Source organism: Castor canadensis, chromosome 11 (genome assembly GCF_047511655.1).
Source record: "Castor canadensis chromosome 11, mCasCan1.hap1v2, whole genome shotgun sequence".
Lineage (NCBI taxonomy): Eukaryota > Metazoa > Chordata > Mammalia > Rodentia > Castoridae > Castor > Castor canadensis.
The window spans coordinates 15,351,224-15,375,717 of NC_133396.1; the positions used below are offsets into that span (position 1 = coordinate 15,351,224).

Here is a 24,494-nt window from a genome sequence, read left to right on the forward strand (position 1 = left end):
AACCTCATGTGCTCTGGGGTACTCACCACACACTGTGATATGGACCATGTTGCTTTTTTTGACCACCTTGCCGATGCCTGCTGTGCAGGTGTATGTCCCCGTGTCCCACTCTGCAGCAATTTTGGTGAAATTCTGATCCTGTGACACAATCATGTCATCCTTCCGGATGGTGAAGTTGGCTGGAGGTGCTCCTGGGACAGAGCAGGACAGGTTCAGCTTTTCACCTTGGTCCAGATGGGTAGACAAAGACTCCAGCTTTGGCTTGGGAAATAGTTCTGAAAGACAGTGAGGGGGAAGGGGACAAGATATGTCAGGGCAACCCCCAAGCCCCTCCCTGGAGAGGCTGGTGGCCCAGCTACTTTCACAGAATCAACTCCCACCTTCTTGCAAGAAGTCTCCCTCACTTCTCACACACCTGATGAGCACCCCTGAAAGAGCTAGGCCTCATCTTATGCCTGTGACTCCCATGGCAGGTTCTCCTTGCTGGCTGATTCAGTTTATTCCACAGATGTGTTACTCTGCAGCCAGTAAAGACCATGCATTCCCTCATCTACATGTGTACTCACTCATTTCATTCACTGGGGAGGGAGCAGTGAAGAAGAGACAGTCCCTGACTAGTCTAGTGGGTGATTCAGACATAGCCCATAGGAGGGAAACTGAACTTTACCTTGAGGGATTAAGGAAACAGTCTCTGGGAAGAAGTTGTACCAGGCAGTGGCCTAGGGGAAGTATCCTACAGCCCATCACAGCTGTAACAAACTGCTATAGATTGGTCTATTTTTGTCCATGAGGTCCTCAAAGACAAAGCGTGGTTCAAGTAGCTCTTCAATCTCTCTCTGTACTGGGGTTTGAACTCAGGGCTTCACACTTGCCAGGCAGGCACTCTACCATTTGAGCCACACCTCCAGCAACTTACCTAGCATTCAGAATGTGCTCAATATATGGTGAATTGATATTTTTCTATAGTGAGATAATACCAATCTTTTTTTGTGTGGTACTGGGGATTGAAGCTAGGGTCTTATGCACACCAGGCAAGTGCTCTATCACTTGAACTATGACCCTAGACTGAGATAATATAAATCATAAATCTTATCTGCAAAAAAATCATAAGGCATCAAAATACATTATTATCAATAATTCATCACATTTCTAGCACACACTGTAAACCAGCACATATAATACAGACATGCTAATTGCACAGTTGGGTAGTTGGTAGCCTACATATGCCCAATAGGTGTGGTTGTGACTGCATGACCAAAGCTTGACACCATGGAGGCTTTCAGTAAACAAGTGAATGAGTGAATGCATGCATGTGTAAACGAACCCTTTTACTGGGGAACCAGGAAGAGCTCGCTCTCTGTCCTAGGTCATGCTGTCATACAACACTCAGTCATTCATCTGGCAATTGTAAGCCATTCCTACTGTGCCCGTGTGCTGGCTAGCACTGAAGAAGAGATAATGCTTGTGCTCTCATCACCTTACATCCCAGTGACTAAAGCACACAATAAACAAAGCAAAAAAGGTAGAGTATATGTTTGGGGTGCTAAGTATATTAGAGGGAAATAAAGCCAGAGAACGGGGATCAGAAAGAGAGGGAACTTTTAAGTTTGAAAATCGAACAGACCTGGGGTGACTTGTTCTGCTACTTGGGTGACCTTAGTTGAGTTACTCAGTTTCCAAAACCATAAAGTAGGTATCATAACACCTACCTCTTAGAATTATTATGAACTTGACATTTAAAAAAATATATAAATCCAGCTGGGCACTGGTGGCTCATGCCTATAACCCTAGCTACTCAGGAGGCTGAGATCAGGAGGATCCCATTTGAAGCCAGCCCAGGAAAATAGTTTGCAAGACCCCATCTTGAAAAAATCCATCACAAAAAAGGGCTGGTGTAATGGCTCAAGGTGTAGACCCTGAGTTCAAGCCCCAGTACTGCAAAAAAAAAAAAAGAAAAAAGAAAATCCTATAAGGTCAGCAACACTGTATCCCTCTCTCTCAGAGCTGAGCCAAATTCAATGACTCAGCCAAGGTCACAGAATAATAATGGGTGGCAGAGTTGGAATTGGCACCAGAGCCTGTACACTCACCCATCACAGAACACTGCTTACTTGTTGTGCCTTGACCTTGCCCCACAATCACCAAAGCCCAACCAGAGCCCATTTTGCCCCTGACAAGCAGCCCAGTTGCTCCTCGAACCCACCACTCACCAGCCCCGGCCCGCACCAGCCCTACCTGTGATGTTGACCATGGTGCTGCTGACCTTGGAAATCCGGTTGGACTCCACTTTGCAGGTGTAGTTACCATTGTGCTCCACCAGGGCCATGACGGAGAAGACGGCCTCGTTGCCGTGTTTGGTGGTGGTCACTATGGCCTTGTCTTTCTGGATTATGATTTCTGGAAACTCATGAGCCAGGTGTGTCACTTGAATGGTGCACTTAATATGGAGCTGATCTCCTTCTGTGATCATCCCGGGAGGGCTGATGTGGAACTTGGGAGTAGAGAAGGATTCTGTAAGGAATAGGACAAGCTGGTCGGACTTGGGTTCAAACCTCGTACCTGCTGCTCGTCTGCTCTTTTTGTTGCTCCCTCTTGCCAACTTCTTTCTCCTAATTCATTTTAAAAAGTCAAACCTTTTCCTCAATTCCTTCTCCAATGCTCCTTCCTTCTGGCTCATTTGCATATCTTCAGCATTCTTTCTTATAATGCTCTGACCTTCTTGAGCACCCCAAAAACCAAACACCTTTTCTAGATCTTGTCTGCAGACCTCACAGACAACGACAGCCACAGAAACAGACTCTGACCCTGGTTTTTGCTAGGCTATTATGCCATTGAGAGAACCTCGGCGTATCTGTACAAGTACTGTATCGTTTTCAAAAGTAGTAGCTATGTGGATTACATGCCTCATGAGATATATTATTTAAATAACCATGTGCCAAAAAAGTGGTTTTAAGTCTATTCTATTTAATTTGTAAAATGCTGGCCATTACCTACTTTAAAAAAGTTAACTGAATTTACAGTAATACTTCAGTATGCATTCATTTTTGAAACTACAGTCATTTAAGTTTATAAGAAAAGCTAGTATCGCTTGCTTTTTGGAGCATAAATTTTAAATGAGTGAGCACTGTTTTTAGGACATTCAACTTTCTGGCTCTCTGGACTAACTTAGCAGAAAACTAAAGTTTTTTCTTATACCTAAATTAACTTCAGATACATTAAAGACTTAAGTATGGTGGAAGAAAAGAAAAACACAGAAACAGTAAAACAAAACAAAAAAAACTTGGATGCAGTGTTTTTCTTTAATGATCTTGGAGTATGGGGGACTTTTACACATAGATCACAAAACTGAGATACCATAAAGAAAAACAATGGATAAAGCCAGGCACGGTGGCACACACCTGTAATCCTAGCACTGGACAGGCTGAGGCAGAAGGATCCTAAGTTTCAAGGCCAGCTTGGGCTACAGAGCAAGACCCTGCCTTAGGTAAAAATAAAGATAGATAAATTTGACTAAAGATTAAACACTTCGGCATGGAAAACTTATAAAATATAAATGAAAAGAACACACTGGGTGGAGGGGGATATTACAGAGTTCCTCTGACAAAAAGCAAATTCCTTTAATTTATAAAGTACTCAAAAAAATTAATCAAAAACAATAAAAATAGGCAAAATGTATGTATAAATAGGCAGTTTGTGGGGAAAAAGGGATAAACCAGTAAACATATAGGAGATACTTGGGCTCGCAGAGTGGCTCAAGTGGTAGAGTACCTGCCTAGCAAACATGAGGCCCTGAGTTCAAGCCCCAGTATAGCCAAAAAAAAAAACAAAACACACTCAACCCCACTGGGAGACTGAGGCTGGAAGATTACAAGGTGGAGGCCAACGTGGGCTACACAGTGAGCCTTTGTTTAAAAAAAAAAACAAAAACAAAGTAAAACAAATAAACAAACAAAAACCTAAAAGAAATTTAAAAAAATGGTTCGAGCTGTAGCTTAAAGGTAGAATGCTTGCCTAGGATGTACCAGGCCCTGGGTTTGATCCCCAGCACCACAAAGAAACAGAAGGAAAAAAAAAAAAAAGAGAGAAAGAAATAAAAATCACAACAATACACTAGATCACTGTACCTCACTTAGTTTCAACGTTGATAAAACCTTGACACTACTCTGGGGGTAAGAAAGTCAGAAAATAAACACTGCTGTCACTTTGGCTGGAAAGTTCCACCATTTTGAAGAACACTTTGGTAAGACCAACAATATTGGAAAACACCAAACATTTGGGTCAACAATTTGACTGCTGGGGATTAACCCCAAAAATAGTAATTATAAAATAGTTTCCAAAGTACACAAAATAAGTACAAGTATTTGAATTACAGTATTGTTGTAATACCAAGGAACTTGGATAATACATAAAAGTCCATTAATAGAGGATAAGACAATAAATTATGGCACACATCCCTGCTAGAATCTCTCCTCCCCCCCCCATACCCTCCGCTCCCCCCCTCCCTGTCCTCTCCTCTTCCCTCCCCCATCCTCCATCCCCTTCTCTCTCTCTCTCTCTCTCTCTCCAGGATCTCACTACATAGCCCAGGCTGCCCTTGAATTCGTGATCCTCAGGCCTCAGCCTCCCAAGTACCAGGATTTGGGGCATTTACCACCATGCCCAGCTCCTAGATATATACTTCTTGAGATAGACAAAATCCAATAACATATTGTTAAAATTTTAACAGTGACAGTATGTTTGATAGATCTCCATTTTTTGTAAAAACAAAAATCCCGGCCAAGCATGGACCCACACATCTATAATCCCAGCAATTGGAAGGATGAGGTAGGAGGAACATGAGTTCAAGGCCAGCCTAAGCTACACAGGGAGACCCTCTCTCAAACAAACACACCAACAAACAAACCCTGGGTGTGCAAGTGTGGTATGTGTAGAAAAAGTCTAGAGGCCATATAAATGGTTTTCTCTGAGTACTGACCCTATGAATGATTGTCATAACTTATCACTTTTTTCTGAAGTCTCTGAGAGCACATACTTTATAATTAGAAAATAGAACACATACACACACACACATACTCTCATAGTCAAAAAGGCTTGAAAAATACCAACAAAGTGATTAAGAACTGGTCTTAAGTCTTGAGAATGGCACCCAGACAGAAGGCCCAGTCCCTTTCTAGTCTGGGTCTTTTCTCCCTACACCCACCCCAAACCATGAAGAATGACAAAAAGGAGAGTAGGACTCTGACCCCTCACGGTGACCAGTTCACTCCTGATAGATTCCGAGATCTGCATGTGGATCCCAGACACAATCCTAGCTTGACAGCGGAACACTAAAACATGGTCCTGTTCCTCAATTGGGAAATCCAGCGTCACAAAATTCTGGTTCGGAGAGGACTTCACTCTTTTTTGCTTGACAATTTTTGTATCTAGTTCAAGTTTTTCAATTGTGAAATGTATGGGTGGCTTTTCCTCTGGGACAGAACAATGGACGGTCACGACCCCGCCTTCTATCACCTCCTTCTTGTCCAGCGTCACCCTGGGACTGGGCACTCCTTTGGAGAATGAGAAAGTTTAGTTAGTATCAACTTGACCCCATGGCACAAGTGACCCTTGGCTGTCATTGTGGTTGACCCACAGAGAGCTCATTTCCCCCCTCAATACCCAGTGCTACCTCCCAAGTAGTGCCTGGTACTGAATCAGGTCCTTTGAAGAACATAAAATACGCTCAAACTGGGTGCCCGTGGCTCATGCCTGTAATCCTAGCTATTCAGGAGGCAGAGATCAGAGGAATCATGGTTCGAAGCCAGCCCCGGCAAATAGTTCCCTGAGACCCTATCTTGAAAAAAATTTATCTTGAAAAAAATCCATCACGAAAAAGTACTGGTGGAGTGGCTTAAGGTGTAGGCCCTGAGTTCAAGCCCCAGTACTGCAATAAATAAATAAATAAATATGCTCAGGATATGGTTTGTGCTCTTGGTGGTTTCTAATCCCTCTGGGAAGGTGGTACAGTTGGATTCCCAACTGATACAGTTTAAAGAGGAAAATCACCACCACCAGCAGCCAGCACTTAGTATTATTGTGATAGTTTATTTATTGAACGCCAATCACAGGCTAGTGTTGGCTTTTTAACTTATTCCATAAGCATGTATTGAGAACCTATATCTGGCCTATAAACACAGGTCAAATGCTATCTCTCTCTCTCTCCTCACGATTTCACAGTCCAGAAGAGCAGACAGACGTGTGAGAAACGCAGTCAGCAGGACACAGTTTGGTAAGTGCACTGTTAGGTGACTTCATCATGCAAATACAGAGTGTTTTTATCCAAACTAAGGTGGCTTTGACATCACTAGGTGATACAATCCTATGGGACCACCCTCACCTATGCAGTTTGTTGCTGATTGAAACATCATTACACCGTGCGTGACTACAGTTGCAATCCACTGTGTTCAGGACATTGAACTAACCACTCTACCCTACCTGACATCTTTCACTCTCTCAACAACTCCCTGAGCTGGTCTCACGGTTACCGTCATTTTACTAATGAGGATTCTGAAGGTTAGCATGGTTCAAAGACTTTGAGATGGAGGGAACCAGTACCTTCACACAGCCCTGTGGCCTTTCTGCAAGTCTCACTGAATTTAGAGACAGTGTAAGAGTTGTGAGGATTGGCACCCCAGGGGGAGCTTAGTTTTGTTTGGGAAAGCGTCAGAGAGGAAATTACTGAGTAGTTGACTGTGATGGTGCATGCCTATAATCCCAGCACTCGGGAAACAGGAGGTTCTCAAGTTCAAGGTCAACCTGAGCTACCTGGTGAGACTCTGTCTCAAAAAACCAGAAATCACTGACATGAGTTCTGAAAGGTATTCCAGGAACAGGGAACAGCATGTGCAAAGGCAAAGAATCTAGAAATAGCTTGGCACATGGAAAACATGTCAGATGCTTACATTTTCAGGTTAGGAAAATGATGAGTGAGAAGAGTGGTAGCCATGCTGCACAGGCTTGCCTGTGTTCAAACCCTAGGGACTCACCGTTCACAAACACCTGGTACTCCTTTGTGGTTTTCTCCTTGTTGTTCAGAATCACGGTGCATTTGTACGTTCCTGAGTGAAAGACCCGAGCTTGGAGAATAAAATAGTTCTCTACGCTCTCGGTGGAGGTGACGTTGTGTATCAGCAGGTCATCCTTATAGAATAGCATCAAGTGCTGAGTCTTGATTTGTGAGGTGGTGCTGACATCCACAACGCATTGCAGGGTCAGGTTCTGCCCGTTACTCACCTCCCAGTCTGGAAGGCTCTTCATCTGGATGCTGTTGATGGTGAAAGCTAAAAGCAGATGAAGGAGGGCAGACATACCTGTTATCTTAGAAACATCATCATGGTGACCTTCACCACAGCGGATGTGGAACTGTCACATCCTATGCAGTGTGGTGGCCAGATCATAATTAAGAGTAATGGGTCAGATATGAGAGAACTGATACCATGTTGCTCCTACTCTCCCCAAGGTAAGATGGCAAAGTGTGATGATCATAAGGTTTTTTTTTTTCAGCTGTCACATCACAATCCCTGCAGTGAGCATAGGATTCAGGCACAGAAATGTTTATATCTGGTTCATGAATTACTCTGGGACTAGGAGAAGTTAAACTAGCTGAGCTCAGTTTCCTTATCTGTAAGATGGGTAACACTATCTCAGTAGGTCGTTGCCATAGATTCGCAGGAAGGCAGTCAGAAAACACCCAGACACCCCAGAAGCAAAGAAGTGCTCCATAAATAGCTGCTATCTTTATCCTGAAGCCAGACAGTGCCCAGGAACTCTCCTCCCCACCCAGCTGATCAAATTAGCACAGTCCTAGCAGTAGCTTTCTTTCTTCACTTAAAAGAACTTTGTATGATATATTTGATACATCATAAGAACCTTTGTAAATGCTACAATGTACCCACACTCAGCACAATTTTTTTTTAATTTAAAATGCTTTGTTTAGTAACTATTCTCAAGACTCTGCAGAAAAACATAAACCATATTCCATAAAATCAAAATATCAAAATACATTTAATAAGAAAGCCACCACTTTTTAAAAAATAAGTACTTTTTTTTTAACTTAAGACCTTTATTAGCAGGTGCTTGCAATTTATTGACCTTTTTGGGAAAATCAGGTTGAGAACTTCACAAATTAAAAATGGAGTTCTTAGGACTGGCAGAATGGCTCAAGTGGTAGAGCACCTGCCCAGCAAGTGTGAGACCCTGAGTTCAAATCCCAGTACCACCAAACAAAAAAACTGGAGTTCTTAAGAATCTCAACTTGGTCAGATGTGAAACAATTTAAAAGGGGCTGGAGGTGTAGCTCAAGTTGTAGAGCACCTGTCTGGCAACTGTGAAGCCCTCAGTTCACACCCCAATACTGCCAGGGGACAAAAATAAATAAATAAAAGGATATGGCTCCGTGGGAAAGCTTGTGCTTAGCATGTGTGAGGCCTTGGGTTTGACTCCCCAGCACCACTAAGAGAAAAAAACTGTACTGAGGAAAAACAAGGCTTTAAAAAAAGTTTGTCATTAATGAAAACAGATGTCTCTATATAAAGTAATAAAACCCCCACATTGCAGCCATGGGGGTTTTCTGTCTAATGGACTCAGAGGTGTCACCAGATAGTGGGGATTCAAAATCACTTTTGAGGCAGCCACTTGCACTCCCACCTTCACTGACCACCACAAAGCAAAGAACACAGCTCAGGCACCCAAAGTTCACACCACGATCAACCACCTAACCATTTGTTGCCAGAAACAGGGCTCTGAGTCAATTTGCCAAAGTGCACTTTCTGGCTAACGCCCTTCAGCACTGAATTGGATTATAATCTAGCAACCAGAAGCTAGCAACAGAATTCAGCTAACTAGGTCATATTTGGAGCCTAGTTTGAAGTGCTGGGACTCAGTGTGTAGCTCAAGAGGTAGAGCATATGTCTAGTGTATGCAAGGTCCTGGGTTCAATCCCCAGCATTGCAAAACAGAACAAAAAAAATTAAGAATTAATTAAGTAAGTAAGTGACGGGCAAATGGGAAGATGGATTGTTTGAAGTCACACATTCTGGCTATTTTAATAAGTACTTTATTCGTAGCAGTACTGAGGTTTGAACTCACGGCCCTGTGATTGGTAGGCAATTGCTCCACCACTTGAGATCAGTACTTTTGTCAGTTGGTTGGTGGTGGGCCACTGGCCTGAAATTTTTCCAGGCTAGAAGGTCAGAACCTTGCTCATTGACCAGGGTCTTTCTTTTCAAGCTTCAGAGAAGGTCTGGTTTTGAGGAGCCTCTCGGCCCTGACTACAGGCCCTTCTGCAGCCCAATGGGAGGCCTAGTTGCACCCCTCACTCTACCTCACAGAACCTCAGTTCTGCCTTCCCTACAGTTTTCTTTTCCAAGTACATAAATGTGGGTTTCATCAGCACTGGAAAATATGTTTTATTGTTTTTACATTTACTCACATGTGTATACATTGTCTGGGCCACTCCCCCACCATCACCACTGGAAAACACTTATTTTCCAAATTCTTGTCAGAAAATGTTGAACATCACATGTTCTCTATATATCTGGAAAGAATGCATGATGTATGTGTGAGGGTGGGCTGGGGAAAATCTATCTAAAGCCCATGACCTTACAATCAAGTGCTCTCAGCCTCTTGAACCCCCCCCAAATCCTTACATATCTCCCCCATAAATTTCTAACACACCCATTCTCAAGGAAGCTAGCTATACAGCATCTGAACCTGGGTCAAGAGCTACTGTCCTAGTATGCCTTGTTAGCCTTCTGTCTCATCTGCCTCCATGACGTGTGAATAAAGCAATAGTGGATTTTAAATATATCATTTAACTTTTGAGAAGATAGTGCAGTCCAATGTTTCAAAACTACCAAAGGCAGATGATATGATGGCTATGTAAAGCCCCCAGTCTACAGACAAATTATTTGAAAGAATTTGAGTTTAGAAGTGGCTGGATATAAGATAACTATAAAAAAATCAGGGTAGTGGCCACCTTTGGAGGGAGAGAGGGGCAGGACGGGGTGGAGCACACAGGTGGACACACTGGTATTGGTGGTGTTCTAGTCCTTGGGCTGAGTGGTGAGGTCCTGTGAGTTCATTATATTATGGCAAACAAATACATACATAAATAAGACAAAAGATGGCTGCACATGGGTCAAAGATGACTACATTATGAAGGGTTATGATCATTACAATTCTGTGTAATTGAGAAATAGAAACTAAAATGTGGAACTAAAGATACCATGTAACGTCATTCTTGTCTCCATTAACCCAGCACCCACTTCCCCTTGTTGAAGTAATTGTTGGTTTTAGTTTCTCAGCCTCTTTACGCGTATAAAAGCTAACACAAATACAAAGTCTTATTTATTCCTCTGGCCCTCTTACACAAGAGTAGCACTCCATACATGTAGTTCAGAACCTTCAAGCTTGGTGGTTTGAACAGGAGAACCCCAAAGTTTACATGGCTGCTGAAAGAATTTCAGAGATCAGAGATAATGGGGGATAATGAACACCAAGAAGTTACATTCTTACCAGATTCTCTGATAACAAAAAAATACTTATAGGTCACGAATACTCTGCATCATATGAAATTCTAAGTCTCCTTATGTCTGGACCCAGAAAGACTTTCAGAAACCTGTGTCCTTGGAACACCCTACTGTTCCTTCATAAAATTGTGTTCACCCCAAGCTCAGTTTTGATGCCCTTACTGATGCCCTACTTGGTGGGGGATTTTGTACCCCACCAAGTTTATATGTTAGATTCCTGATGCCCAGTAGTAGAATGCTACTATATTTGAATAGGCCTTTAAAGAGATGATTAAATTAAAATGAGGGGGCTGTTGGAGTGGCTCAAGCAGTAAGAGTGCCTGCCTAGCAAGCATAAAGTCCTGAGTTCAAACCCCAGTGCTGCAAAAAAAACCGTAATTAATTTAATTAAGTGAGGCCATTAGGGTAGGCCCTTATTCAATCTGATTCTTGTCCTTGTAAGGGGAAATTTGAGCACAGAGAGAGTAGGCCAGGTGAAGACTCAGGGAGAAGGTGGTCATCTGCTAACTGAGGAGAACCCCAGAAGCCAAACCTGTCGATATTTGGACTAACAGCCTCCAGAACCAAGAGAAAATAAATTTTGTCAAGTCACCCAGTCTGTGATATTTTGTTATGGTAGCCCTTGCAGACTAATACAGATGGTTTTAAGAAAATGTCTTATGGAGGAATTGGGGCTGTGGCTCAGTGGTAGAATGCTTACCTGGCATGTGCAAAGTCCTGGGTTCAATCCCCAGCACTGCCAGAAGAAAAAAGTCTTATGGAACCCAAGAGTCTGAGGTATCATTGGAATATGATCTGTGACCTCAGAAGGTGCTCAACAAAACCAGACAAAATTGTCTTGGTGTTGAACAACTGACTTATTTCTCTCTTGCAGATTCTGAGGATTCTGTAATGGATCTTATTTCTCTTTTTGGTTTGGCTGCTAAGAAGCATGAAGGCAAAATTTCACCTGCTTCCAGCAATCTTTGTGACACATCTTTGTGTGTGTGTGCTAAAGGTCCACAGCTTGATTTGCCTGGCTATATTTTCCTCTCATTCTAAATTTCCTCTTAATGGTGTCTTGGTGAACACCTGTACATAATTCTCGTAAGTGGTCACTTCTGCTGGCCAGGGACACCAGTAAAGCCTGTCTGTCTCTCTCTCCCTCTTAACAAAGGCCTTCTTTGAGTATGTAAAATTCAATTTGTCTAAAACATGCCTCAGATTTTACAATGAGTGGGACAGTCCACACTTAGCCCTTTCTTCTGAGCAATTGATTTTAAAAAAGAAAGAAAGAAAGAAAGAAAATAACATCTGACCAGTCCTGGAGATGACAGGACGTAAGAGTTTAAGTTTAAATTATTGCCCACGGTGTTAACCTTCCAAATTCCTTTTTTCTGTCTTTGCAACATCTTTGCTGGATGTTCTCTCAACATAGAAACTTTCTTCCATATTCACCCCCCCACCCCGCCCCATTAACTAGGTCCCCATTCAGTCACTTTTCCCTCATGGGGACAGGTAGGTCTCCTTCCCCTGCTTCTTCAGTTCTTCTTCCTTCAATTTAAGCCAGGCTGTTATTTAGCCTTCTGATTTTATCAGAACAGAGGGCAAAGTCAAGTGCATGGAGCCAGACAACCTGGACCAAATCCCTGCACTGCTTCTAAACAAGCTGCTTAAACTTTGGCAAGTTACTAAATTTCTCTGAGCCTCAGTTGGTTTATCCAGACAATGATACGTGTAGATAAGAACCTGAGTTTAGGTACTTGAAGCATAGTTCTTGGCACCTACGAAGTGCTTAAGTAATGTTAGCTGGATTCCATCAGCCCTGGAAATAAATCAGCTCTTGGGAGCTTTAAAGCTGACTCTCTTCTCCATGTTTCTAGATAATTGTTGCAAATAAAAAACATTTTAAAATCTTTCATTTCCTAGGTTAAGTGACAGAGACTCCTCCAGACTCCCAGTTGTCGTGGCTGCTTTATTGTTTGCCTCCTGAAGGAGCTGGAAACTCCCCACTGTGGCTGGCCAGACTCCAGGCTGGGATATAGGCACAGGCCCAGAGGAGAGGCAAACACACCAGGTGTAAGCCTCCAGCTCAACATCCTGAGCTGGTATCTCGAGAGTTATTTAACCTCTCTGGACACTGATTCTCCTATGATAAAACGGAAATAGTAACACTTGCTTTCCCTCGTATTTTTATCTTTTTATCTTTTCCATATTTTTATCACTTTTTTATTAGTGTATATTAACTGTGCAAAGGTGTTTCATTGTGATATTTCCATACATGCATAGAATGCACTTTGATCTCCCTCTGTTACTCATTCTTATCCCCCCTCCTTTTTTTTTGTTTGTTCTGTTTTCCTAGGGCCAGGGATAAATCCAGGGCCTCAAAGGTGCTGGACAAATGTTCTACCATTGAGCCACAGTTCCAGACCCCAGTCTCTGGTATTTTTATCTTCAACAACCACTGAGCCACGGTGACTAGGAACACTGCAGGGGCTGTGCTCTCAATGCCTCCTCCTTCACACCATCATAGCACACATTTCAGGAGGTTTCTCTGTGCTGCCACTGTCCCCAGTACCAAGTGGTCGGGAGGAAAAGGAGACCCATAGTTTCTGTCCTCGTCGGGCTCATTTGGGCTCTTTTCTGCTTGAGCCTTCCAGTCTCAGCACAACCACAGCCTGGGCCACCTCCAGACCCACTTGGTTCATTTCCTTTATATAGGGACTGCACTACCTTTTATCATGTTTAAAGCAACCCTGGCTAAAACACCAACCACCAGCATGGGGCACTTCCACCCCCTTGTTTTTCTAAGTAGCTCTTACACACATCCACTTAAATTTAAATAAATGAACTCATCTGAGGCTCTGGTGCAAACATCACAGTACTGTGGCCAGGGGAACAGGGTAGATGGGAGAAGGAAATGCACTGTATCAAACTTTCCGAGAGAAGCCCCACCCCCTCATCCTAACACAGAGCATCACTCGCCTACCACCTGTCACGCCTGGGGTGTTCGCCTCCCACATCATACCAAGATGGTCTAGGTGAGCTACAGAATACTCCAGAGGTACTGGGATGTCCCTTTCAGATTAGATTACAAAGATGAGTGGCTTCCATCTCCATCAGCTTCTCTCCTCTAGGATCATTTGCTGTGGCCAAGCCAGCTGCCATGTTAATGAGCAGTCCAAGGAAGGCCAACATGACTGAAGACTTTGCCATGAGCCCCACGAGTGAGCCTGGAAGCAGATGGTCCAGGCCTAGTGAAGCCTTCGTTAGAAAACTACAAACCCAACCAACAGTTTCTCTGCCATCTCATGACCCTATGCACACCTGACCCTATGAAACTAAGAAACAAAAGCATGTGTTATCTATGCCCACTAAATCTTGGGGTAATTTGTTAAGCGGCAACCGACAACAAATCAATCTTGAAATATCTCTGATTCTTATCATGTCAATAATATAGCAAACATTATCCTTTTATGTAAACTCACCAACCAGAGCCAAACTGAATTACTGTGTACAGGTCTCAGTATTACACAATAGAGTGATTGTTCACAGCTTGGGGTAATTGGGCCCCAGGGAGGTGTGTGGATGGATGTTAAGGGATCAAGAACCACCTCTGATTACATGCAAATGTATTTTTCTAGAGAGAGGGCCCACAGCTTTCCCAACTGAGCCCCCAAAGGCTCAGAACTACTGAAGGACAGGGTTCCAGAACCACCCAAAGAGATCAGATTTTTTTCTACCTGGAAAGATGCAAGTTGATGGAGAAGGAGTCAAAGTTACAAAGTCACCAACAACCCAGATTAGACACCCAGGGATCACAATGCCAAATCTCCAAATACTGAAATGATTGGGTTTACTTTGCTCCATCTCAAGGCCACCAGAAGCGGATATCTCTGATTCTTGGAAAGATAAGACATCATGACTCAGCCAGGCACCTGGCTCTCAACCTGGAAATGACTCAGACAGAAAGGAGAAGGGGTGGCCATCCACTATTGTCAGGAAAATTACAGGGTGTGAAGAAGCATGGGGTCCCTCCTAAACATTGAGCAAGAGAGCATGTCAGCTTTTCTGAAACTCCATGTTCAGTTCAAGTTCCCATCTGTGAGACATTTATGGAATCTAGGCTAGGTGCTAGGTTTCCAGTCATCCTCACTGTCTGAGACAGTCCAGACTGGTGGGGTGGGGACCTAGATATAGTTCACTGACATCAGTGACACCAAGAAGAAGGTCTGCCAAGGACAATCTGAAGGAAGTGCCCCCTGGACTGAGCCTGCCAGGTCAAAGGTGGGCCATGGGTGCTCTGAGAACAGCATGTACTAGGGCACCCGGGGCGTGAGACATCAGTGCAATCAGTGTTTTCATGCACAACCAGTGACAGGAAGCAGAGTGTGGGGATGGAGGGACCACATAGGCTGAGTTGGCAGGACCCTGAATGAAAAGCCAGGCCTGTCACATGGACAAGCTAGGCACTGATCTGAGGGTCTCCAGGACAGACCTGACAGCTGAGATTAGAATTTTAGAAGGATCACTTTAGCCAAGTCCGCAGTCCCGTAAACAGCCTGGGGAGGTTACGGTGAAAACCGGGACAGGCAGGTGGCAACGAGTAGAGTAAAGGGCCAGACTCTTCACTGGACTCAAAAGGACTTGTTTTTTGGGGCGATGAAAATGTCAACTAGACAATGCTGATGGTTGCCAATCTTGTGGATGTAGTAAATGTCACCAATAAATGTTTTATTATCTATTCTACCACAATTTCAAGACTCTGATTGGATATGGAGATTGAAAAAGTGGGAAATTAGAATGAGGTTCCTGGGAGGACACAGGTGCCACCAACTGAATTAGAGAATGCCAGAAAAAGATAAGAGAGGAAAGCAGAGTCCCATGGTGGGGCCAGGCCTGCTGGAGTTGCAGCTGTTGGTGCCCAGTTGAGCCCCAGGTTCAGAAGAGAGGCCTGAGCTGGATACAAATGGGAAGGGGTGGTGGGAGGGAGGCAGGTGGAAAAAAGAGAGGGGTGTTGGTTGTAGAGAGAATAAAACCATGAAGTTTGCAGCAACTGAGGTTCGGGTCTAGGGAAAGTCAAAGTCTCCCCAGGGGAAAAGGAGGAGGACAAAAACTAGGAAGAAGCTCTAGAAGGTCAAAGAAGGAAGCTGGAGGGCATGACCAACAGTCAAAGGCAGCTGGGCAGCCAGTGGCCACAGCTGACTCATGCCTGTAATCCCAGCTACTCAAGAGGCAGAAATCAGTACTATCATGGTTTAAGGCCAGCCCCGGGCAAAGAGTTTGAGAGACCTTATTTTGAAAAAACCCATCACAAAAAAAGGCTGGTGGAATGGCTCAAGTGGTAGAGCACTTGCCTAGCAAGCATGAAGCCCTGAATTCAAATCCTAGTACTGCAAAAAACAAACAAACAAACAAAAAGCCCACACAGCCAAAGGCAGCCAGGGGTTCCAGTTGAGGGAAGAGCTGACAGTGCCCACTGTATGGGCAGCAAGTGACCATTGGTGACCCTTAGAGAGAGGAGATTCCAGGCAGCGAGGTGTTGGGCAGCTATTAAAGGGGTGGACCTGAGATGATGAAATAGAGAAGGAGACTCTAAATCAGAGGGTGAACTTGTTCAAAGTATGCATATACATATGAAATTATCACAATGAAATCCCCTCATATTACTAGTGTATGCTAATTCAAGAATAAAATCAAATTTAAAAAAGCTCCACTGAGGGCTGGCGGAATGGCTCAAGTGGTAGAGTGCTTGCCTCGCAAGCGTGAGGCCCTGAGTTCAAACCCCAGTACTGCAAAAAAAAAAAAAAAAAAAAGCTCCACTGAGAACGGAAGCAGCTAGAGGGGCACAAGAAAAATGGAGGGGGTGGGTTGTTTGTGTGTGATTTTTCTTCTTTTTATGAATAGAAAAAAAAAAAGAGAGAGTCACTAATTGGGCTTGGAGAGGCAGGAACCAGCAGTGAGGGTGCAGAGTCTCAAAGTGGGGAGGGGAGGAGTGGGGTAAATGTATGGATAAATGTAGACATGAGGTCCTGGGGTGAGGAGCAGATGGGCTCAGGGCCCAGGTGGACCGACTGGCCCTGATCAGCAAAGGGGGTGGACATGTACCCTGAAGCCAAGAGGGAAGCCGGGAGGATGGGTGGAGAGGCAGATAAGCCTGCAGCCAGGGCCAGGCGGGAAGTTGAGGGAGTTCCCTCCAGACTGGCTGTTTTCTAGGTGAAGATGGAGCTGAAGTCATCTCCTGAGGGGAGGTGGGCTACAGTTGGGTGGGGGCTGGAGGGGCGCAGAAGGCCTGAGCTAGTAGGGGAAAGGGTCAAGCCTGGCCTAGGGTCTCAAGCACAAAGTGGGAAACAAGGAGCTAGCTGGCAAGTTACGCATTGCAAATGCCAGTCTTAGGTGGCCTGGGGAAAGGAGGTCTGAGCAGCCCTGTTCTGCTCACTCAGAGTTTTCACCCTGCACTGTGCCTTGTGCTCTGGGTCTCAAGTTCCTCCAGTGTTAAAAAAGAAAAAAAAAAAAAGCAGTGGGGGAGTCTCTTCCTGTTCTGAAGTCTTCCCCAAAGGTACAAAGAGTCTTGAGGAACGCAAAGGAGGTAGAGGTGGGCAAAGAGACAGGAGAGTGGCAAGGGCTGGGAAACATGGGGAGCAAAGAACCAGGAGCCTTCCGGGGTTGGCAGGGCAGGGTCTGATCCTCAGGGTGTGGCCTGGACAAGAGCCAGGGGGATAGAGGCTGGTGGAGTGGCTCAAGCAGTAAAAGTGCCTGCCTAGTAAGCATGAGATGCTGAGTTCAAACCCCAGTGCCGCAAAATAAATAAAAAACAAATAAATAAAGAGCCAGGGGTACATGGCTAGAGTGGATAGGAGAGTCACCTCCTTTCACCCACTCTCAGCCCAGCCACACTCCATGCCACATGTTCTGTTACCGATTCCCACTCTGTTACCGAGCCTGAGGAAGAAGGCTCCAAGAGGCAAAATAAAACTGAACCTAAAGACATGAGTCACAGCCAGGCATGATGGGGCATGGTGTAATCTCAGCACTTGGGAAGTTGAGGAGGAAAAATTTAGAGTTCAACGCCCAGCCTGGGCTACACAGTGAGACCCTATCTCAGAAAAAAAAATGAAACAACAGCCTCAGTCTGGCCTGTGGCTCCAGACAGACGTCCAGGTTTTGGATAGGGGAGGTTCTGTTGCGGATGCCCCTAACTGGCTCTTGCATGGACAAGCTGGCCTCAGCTCAGCGACACTATCAGTCAAGTAGAGTGATGTGAAGATAGTGAACATCCTGCGTCCCTGTGTTGCCATGAGGGTCAAATGCCCAAGGGAACCACGTGGATATTGGAACTTAGATTCCCAAAGATTAGCTCTCCTGGTGGCCATACCAGCCCTTCCACACTGGGGCCACTGCCCCGTCTTGGCTCAACCCTGCACTGTCCATGCACCTAGGCTTGAAAGAGCTGTTCAATCTGCCTGCAGCCCAGTCACCCTTATTCTTTGCCAAGTCAAGTGGCTTTTGATGGGGGAGGAGGGTTGCTCCAATTCACAGCCCCTGGACCCAGCTGAGCCCCATCTTTCAAGGAGCCCCAGACAAAACAGAACAAACTCCTTTATCTCAAGACAGAGATTCCAGATCAGCTTTTAAGTAGATGATGAACCAGATTTCAAAGGCAGGAAACACTCCCCCTTCCCTGTGTGCTAGCACAAAACATTGAAGATAGAATTGCAGCTTCACAGGTGGATGGAAAGTGAGATCCACTGTCTTTTCTTAATCATTTAGGAGAAAAAAAAGTTGTAGTGCCAATTTAAACTATGTTCTGTCTTCACAAGCTTAACGAATCAATTGTATCTCCTTTGTAAATTAAAACAAGTGAGAGGAAATGAGAAAAAAAATTAAATAAAAATAACTGGAGATGGAGCAGGATGTGAAGACAGTTCATGGCAGAACAATCACAAGCAAATCACAAACTTATCTCCTCCACAAATCCAACAAACAGCAATCCACCAGGGTCTGGAAAATGTGACTTCTTAACCTGCTCCTAAAATGCTGCTTCTAAGATACACAGATTAAAACAAGTGTTTCGTTCTAAGCTCTTTTAAGATGCCCCAAAGGAAAAAAGTTTAGTTTTCCATTGAACTATTTTTCTCGATTGTAGTAAATCTCAACCCCAAGAAACTTGAGGTGAGTTTTAAGAATCATAGAAAAGACATGAGAAAGGTAGAAAGAAACATCATGACTTACAGTTTTCTTTCCCTTCAAGGCTTGGACCTGGAAGAGACAGAAGAAATCAGTTGATTTCATGGGCTTCAGCTCTCATGAAGCCAGGGTGACAGGGGAAGAGAATAAAAACTCACAGAGCAGCAGAGTCAGCAGAACTTGGAGCCACATCTTGCCCCCTCTTGGGCCCACCCTGGCTGTAACCAGAGAGCGAAGACTGCAAGACACAGTTAATCCTGCCTTTTGGCCATGCCCTGGGGGCAGAAGACCCTTCCCACTCGTCTCAGATGAGAATCCTGCCCTGTAAAAAGCAGAAACCACTTGGTAACTTCTCCAGATGCACACAGAGCTCAGAGAACCGCTGTGGTGCTTGCTGGTCAGGTAATGGCGGCCATTGCTGAAAACTCAGAACAATGAGGCCTGGGCTGGCCTGATATCTCCTCAGGAAATGACTGGCCTTCCTGAGGAACCACTGAATACAGTCACTTTGTTTAGGGAAGAAAAAAAAAAGGCAAAGTGACATTTTCCTCTGTGTTCTTTAGCCTCCTTCTGCCTCACCTGGGTATTGGGGTCCCCTTCTCCTGACAGGGTGAGGGCCTTCTTCCTTCTCTCCAGCCTATAACCAAAATGCTCTCTCACTGGCCACCCAGCAAGGATTGCCTGACTTTCCTGTGGACCCCAAAGGGGCTCTGTCCTCACAGCATAAATCTGAGCCTCTTACCTTTCCCCAACTGATTTTGGAAAAAATGGCAGGATTTCTCAGAGGGGCTGTCATCAGGAGCTTGACTGCAATGAGGCTGAAACTGGAGTCTTAGACCCCAGGCCCAAACTCCTGGGATTCCTCATGTCAGGTCCAGCCATTTGCCCCGATACATCATATAAAGGGATTATAATGGGGAAGAGCAGAGAAAGATCTATTATGAGGCTGGGATATGCCTGGGAAGAGGCAAAGTAAGCACTCAGTCCGTCTTCAGACATCTTTGGGGTACAGTCATGAGCTACTGGGTTGACAAAGAATTGGGAGCAGGGGATGAGATATATGCGTAATTCCTAAACAGTCCTCGTCATAGGTGTGTTCAGTGGATTACTAGTTCAGTCCTCGTTTTGGAAGCAGATCCAAAGATTTGGAACCTCCCCTGGTCAGGATAAACACATCATTGCCTAGTGGTGTTCTGTTTCTTAGGGGTAGTTTCAGTCTGCAGTCCACAAAACAGAACTTTTTCTGTTTGTGGTACTGGGGCTTGAACTCAGGGTCTCATGCTTGCTAGGCAGGGACACTACTGCGTGAGCCACTCTTCCAGCCCTGTTTTTTGTTCTTTTTACTCATTCAACTGGAAAAAAAAATTAAGACACACATGGTAAAATTTAGTCGGTAGTGCCATCCACCACACTGACCGCACTATCAGATCCGACTATTTTGCCCTTTGAATTTTAATTTTAATCTTTTGCTGTGCTGGGAACCAGACACAGGGCCTTGCACATACATGGTAAGTGCTCTAGAACTGAGCTACATTCTACCTTTAAAAATGCAGCCCTTATCCTACCTTTTAAAAAAATAGGTACAATTGAGTGGCTTTTTATTTGTGCGTGGCCCTCTTATACCTTCTTCTTCCCCTTATCCTGAGTGTATTCCCTGAGGTTACCCACACTGCTCTGGTTTCTCGGTAATTGATCAAGAGACAGACCCATACATGGGCAAGGATGAGAGCCTCAGGTATGCCCACCAGCCTCAATGAGGCCCCCCAAGACCCCATTTCTCCCACAGTGTCGCTCCTTCCTCCTCTTCCCCACCCAAGTGGACTTGAAGGGCAGAGTCACTGCTACATGCTGCGCTTCTGTCTTCAAATATTGGGGAAGTAGTAAAGGCCCAAATCACAGCAAAACTTCTGTCTGCCAAAGTAAACCACAGGAAGTGGCTTTTTAGTGCAGCTGGGGGTGGGATGGGCTGGGGGGGGGAGAAGATGGGGTGGCCATCAGCAGACATGTTAGACAGCTACAGACAGCAGGCAAGGCAGGCTTCCATTTATTTCAAGACTATGGTGGCCAGAAATAAGACACATAGCCATGTCCCCAGCCTGTGGCCACAGGTCTGATTGACCTCAGATTGCTGATGAACGGGACTAATCCCTCAAGCCCTGGATCTGGGATATACCCCAGCCAGGAAATAGTCCTCTAATAGCATGCAAATCACAAGCCCAGTCTCTTCTCTGTGGTTTAATAGATCACATGTTTGAGGCAAACCTTCCTCACTTTTCATGGGAATAATACACCCATCTACCTACTGCAGAAAGATCAGACAAGAGCTCACATTTAACCAGCAGAGCACAATGTCAGCCAATTCAAATTTGGACACTGTAAAGGTAAAGGTAAAAGGATTTGACCTGGGATCTCAAGAATTGCCAGTCTGAGACACAGGTTCATACAGCTTTCATTCAATTTCCCAAAGAAGGCAGAGTAGGTGAGAGCTTAAAGAGGCAAGCAGTAAAAGATATGAGAATTCCTTTGCAGGGAACTGTGCTGCAATTGAGAAAGAATAGGTGCTGTTGTTGACAGGGGCTATGTAATCCAAGAAGATAAAAAATGCCTTACTTGGGCTGGGTGCAGGTGGCTCATGCCTGTGATCCTAGGTACTCAGGAGAGAGAGATCAAGAGGATCACGGTTCGAAGCCAGCCCAGGCAAAAAGTTTGTGAGACCCAATCATGAAAAATCCTTCACAAAAACAGGACTGATGGAGTGGCTCAAAGTGAAGGCCCTAAGTTCAAGCCCCAGTACCCCCCGCACCCCCCCGCCAAAAAAATGCCTTAATTGGTAAAAATGTCCATACAGTGCCACTAACCTCTGCGCTAGATGTCTGGTCATAGGGTGAAGGTGACCAGGGTTCATCTTCTTTAGCAGCAGCCCAAGAAGTACAGAAGTCCTGTTTCCTAATAACTCCATTTTATTATCATTTTTCCTTTTATTTTCATAAGAACATGATAACAGCCCAGAGTGGTGGTACACACCTGTAATCCCAGCACTCGGGAGGTGGAGACAGGAGGATGGAGAGTTCAAGGCCAGTCTGGGCTACATAGTGAGATCCTGTTTCAAAAAACTAAGAGCATAGAGGGTGTGGCTCGAGTGATAAGATATAGTTTGCCTAGCATGCTCCAGACCCTGCATTCCATCCCCAGCACTGCCAAAAATGCAAAACAAAACAAAGCCATAACAATAAAATAACACTAATTATAACTAACTGACAATACTAACACTAGTACTGACTGGGTCTGAACTGCTGCTCTTAGTAACTCTGGTCCTAATGAGCCCAAGAGGGGGAGTTCAAAGCCTTGGGTGAATGCCCACGCTTTGCTGCTCTCAGAGCCCCAATCTGTATACTCACAAAGGTAAAAAGGAGGCAGCAGGATATAGTGGAGACATCCATGCTGTTCTGTCCCCTGCTAGAGGCCCCTCTCCAGGGACAGGGGACTGAGCTATATTACGACTCATGTCTGGAGGCATTTTTGTCTTTGGAAGCCCTTTCCTATACAAAGAAAAGGCTTAAGTTATATTTCACAACTGCATTCTTTTGGATAAGAACATACTAATATTATACTTAAAACATTTCTTTGACCTAAAACTTCTATCTTATTCTCTTGATTTTTTTTTTTTTCATGGTTCCTGCCAGTGTGCCTCCTGGGCCTATGAAAGAAGTCAGTCCTGACTTCAGATCAGTCACACAACAGCCTCAGGTACCGAGAACGTGTTCTTTTCCGTCCTGAGTGGCCAGACACCAGCCTGGGAAAAGGCCAGTCATCATGTCCCAGGCACTGAAGCAAGAACAGGTGTTTGTGCATTCTGTTCTCAAACTACAAAACAGCAAGCAGAACAACAAATTGGACTTCATTAAAATTAAAACACTTTTATGTAGCAAAGGACACCATCAGGACAGTGAGCGGTCCTGAATGGAAGAAAATATTTTGAAATAATATATTTGATAAAGGTTAAGGAGTCAGAAGATAATTGGCAAATGGCCAATTATCATGTGAAAAGTTGCTTGACATCATAATCATTAGGAAAAAGTAAATCAAAACCACGGTGAAATAGCACTTCACATCCACTGGGAGGGCTTGTGTCTCCAGCATGGGGAGACACAAGTTCAGGTGAGGATGAGGAGGAACTGGGATACCCATACACTGCTAGAGTGATTGTAAAATGGATCTCAAAGCCACTTTGGAAAGCAGTTTGGCAGTTCCTCAAAAAGTTAAAAATAGCCGGGCGCCAGTGGCTCACCCTGTAATCCTAGCTACGCAGGAGGCAGAGATCAGGATTGCCATTCAAAGCCAGCCTCAGGCAAATAATTCCATAAGACCCTATTTGGAAAAAAAAAAAAATCACACACACACACACACACACACACACACACACACACACACAAAGGCTAGTGGAGTAGTTCAAGGCGTAGGCCCTGAGATCAAATCCCATACCACCAAGAGGAAAAAAAAAAAAATCACCACATCAGCCAGAAGCACTTCCACTCTATAGATGATATCAATGTTCACAAAAAGCTTGGACATGAATGTTTATAGCAGCAGAAATATAATAGCCCCAAAACAGAAACAATCCAAATGTCCATAAACCAATCCATGGGTGACAATCCTTACAATGGAATATCATTTGGAAAGAAAAATAATGTCAGCATGGTAGAGTATCAGGCTAGCAAGTTCAAGGCCTGAGTTCAAACCCCAGTACTGCCAAGAAAGGAAGGAAGGAGGGAGGGAAAGAAGGAAGGAAGAAAGGAAAAGTGGGAGAGAAAGAGTGAGAGAGGAGAAAGAAAGAGAGAGAACGAGAGAGAGAGAGAAAGAAAGAGTGCCAATGTCAGTCACTAACATCAAGAGGCAAGATCCAGCATGAAGAGAGGGCAGGACCTGTCTGGGATGTGCTCACAGCAGGGTCACCAGATTTACTACTGCAAATACCTGACAGCCAGATGCATTTGAACTTCCCATCGATGACAAGACACCTCCTTCAGCATAAGCATGTACTGCATGCCTCATGGGATCTGCTGACGGTGACCTGCTGTTTCCCTGAAATTCAAAGGCAACTGGGCATCCCATGTCTGTCCCACAGCCCTCGCTCAGGACCCCTCCGGGAGGCAGCCTGTCGCACAGAGATGCCAGCTCTCTCTGCTTCCCCATGGTTTGGTTTGGTTTTTCCTTCAAGGCAGGTGGCTGAGGGGCACCAGGACAACCAGGGCACAGAGCCAGGCTGGAGAACAGAAGGAGCCAAGACGCTGCTCTCCAGGCCAGGCGGGGACACAGCAGGTTGGGACCCTGCAGGGAGGCCCAGGGAGGAAGCAGCCAGGGTGGCAGTCAGCATCTCTCGGCCCTGCCTGCGCCATGCTGGCACCTGGAGACAAACACCCGGCCTGCCCCTCGGCAGATGGCAGATGGCTCTGTGAGATGTCCTGGTGTTGGGAGCCAAGTGGAAAAGCCCCTGTGAGTGGGGCTGCTGGGCTGTGGCTCTCTAGGTCCCATCTCTCCAGGCTGGAGAACAACATCTCCCTACAGCGCAGCGCCCATACTGATCTTTGTGTGAGCGTGCGTGTGCGTGTGCGCGTGCGTGTGCGCGTGTGTACGTGTGTGCGCGTGCGCGCGTGCATGTGCGTGCGCGTGTGTGCGTGCGCGTGCGTGCGTGTGGCGCTGGGATCGAACCGCATGCTAAGCAGGCCTTCTCCAGCCCTGTGAATTTTTTTAGACAGGGTC

The 24,494-nt window shown here is 45.1% G+C and overlaps 1 protein-coding gene across 10 annotated transcripts in view; it reads right to left on the minus strand.

The window, feature by feature from the left end:
• Positions 1-24,287, minus strand: part of Pecam1 (platelet and endothelial cell adhesion molecule 1) — a 54,824-nt gene extending 30,537 nt beyond the window's left edge. For 7 of the 10 annotated variants that reach the window (XM_074045444.1, XM_074045442.1, XM_074045438.1 and 4 more), the window contains exons 1-8: positions 23,709-24,287; positions 22,133-22,273; positions 18,893-19,056; positions 18,780-18,806; positions 7,026-7,319; positions 5,244-5,549; positions 2,236-2,511; positions 27-275 (exon numbers count right to left, since the gene is read on the minus strand). In XM_074045444.1, the coding sequence (XP_073901545.1) occupies positions 27-275; positions 2,236-2,511; positions 5,244-5,549; positions 7,026-7,319; positions 18,780-18,806; positions 18,893-19,056; positions 22,133-22,273; positions 23,709-23,779 (1,528 nt within the window). In that variant the 5' untranslated portion in view covers positions 23,780-24,287. The other 3 variants (XM_074045443.1, XM_074045445.1, XM_074045441.1) reach the window with 3 other exon arrangements.
• Positions 24,288-24,494: the final 207 nt, after the last annotated feature.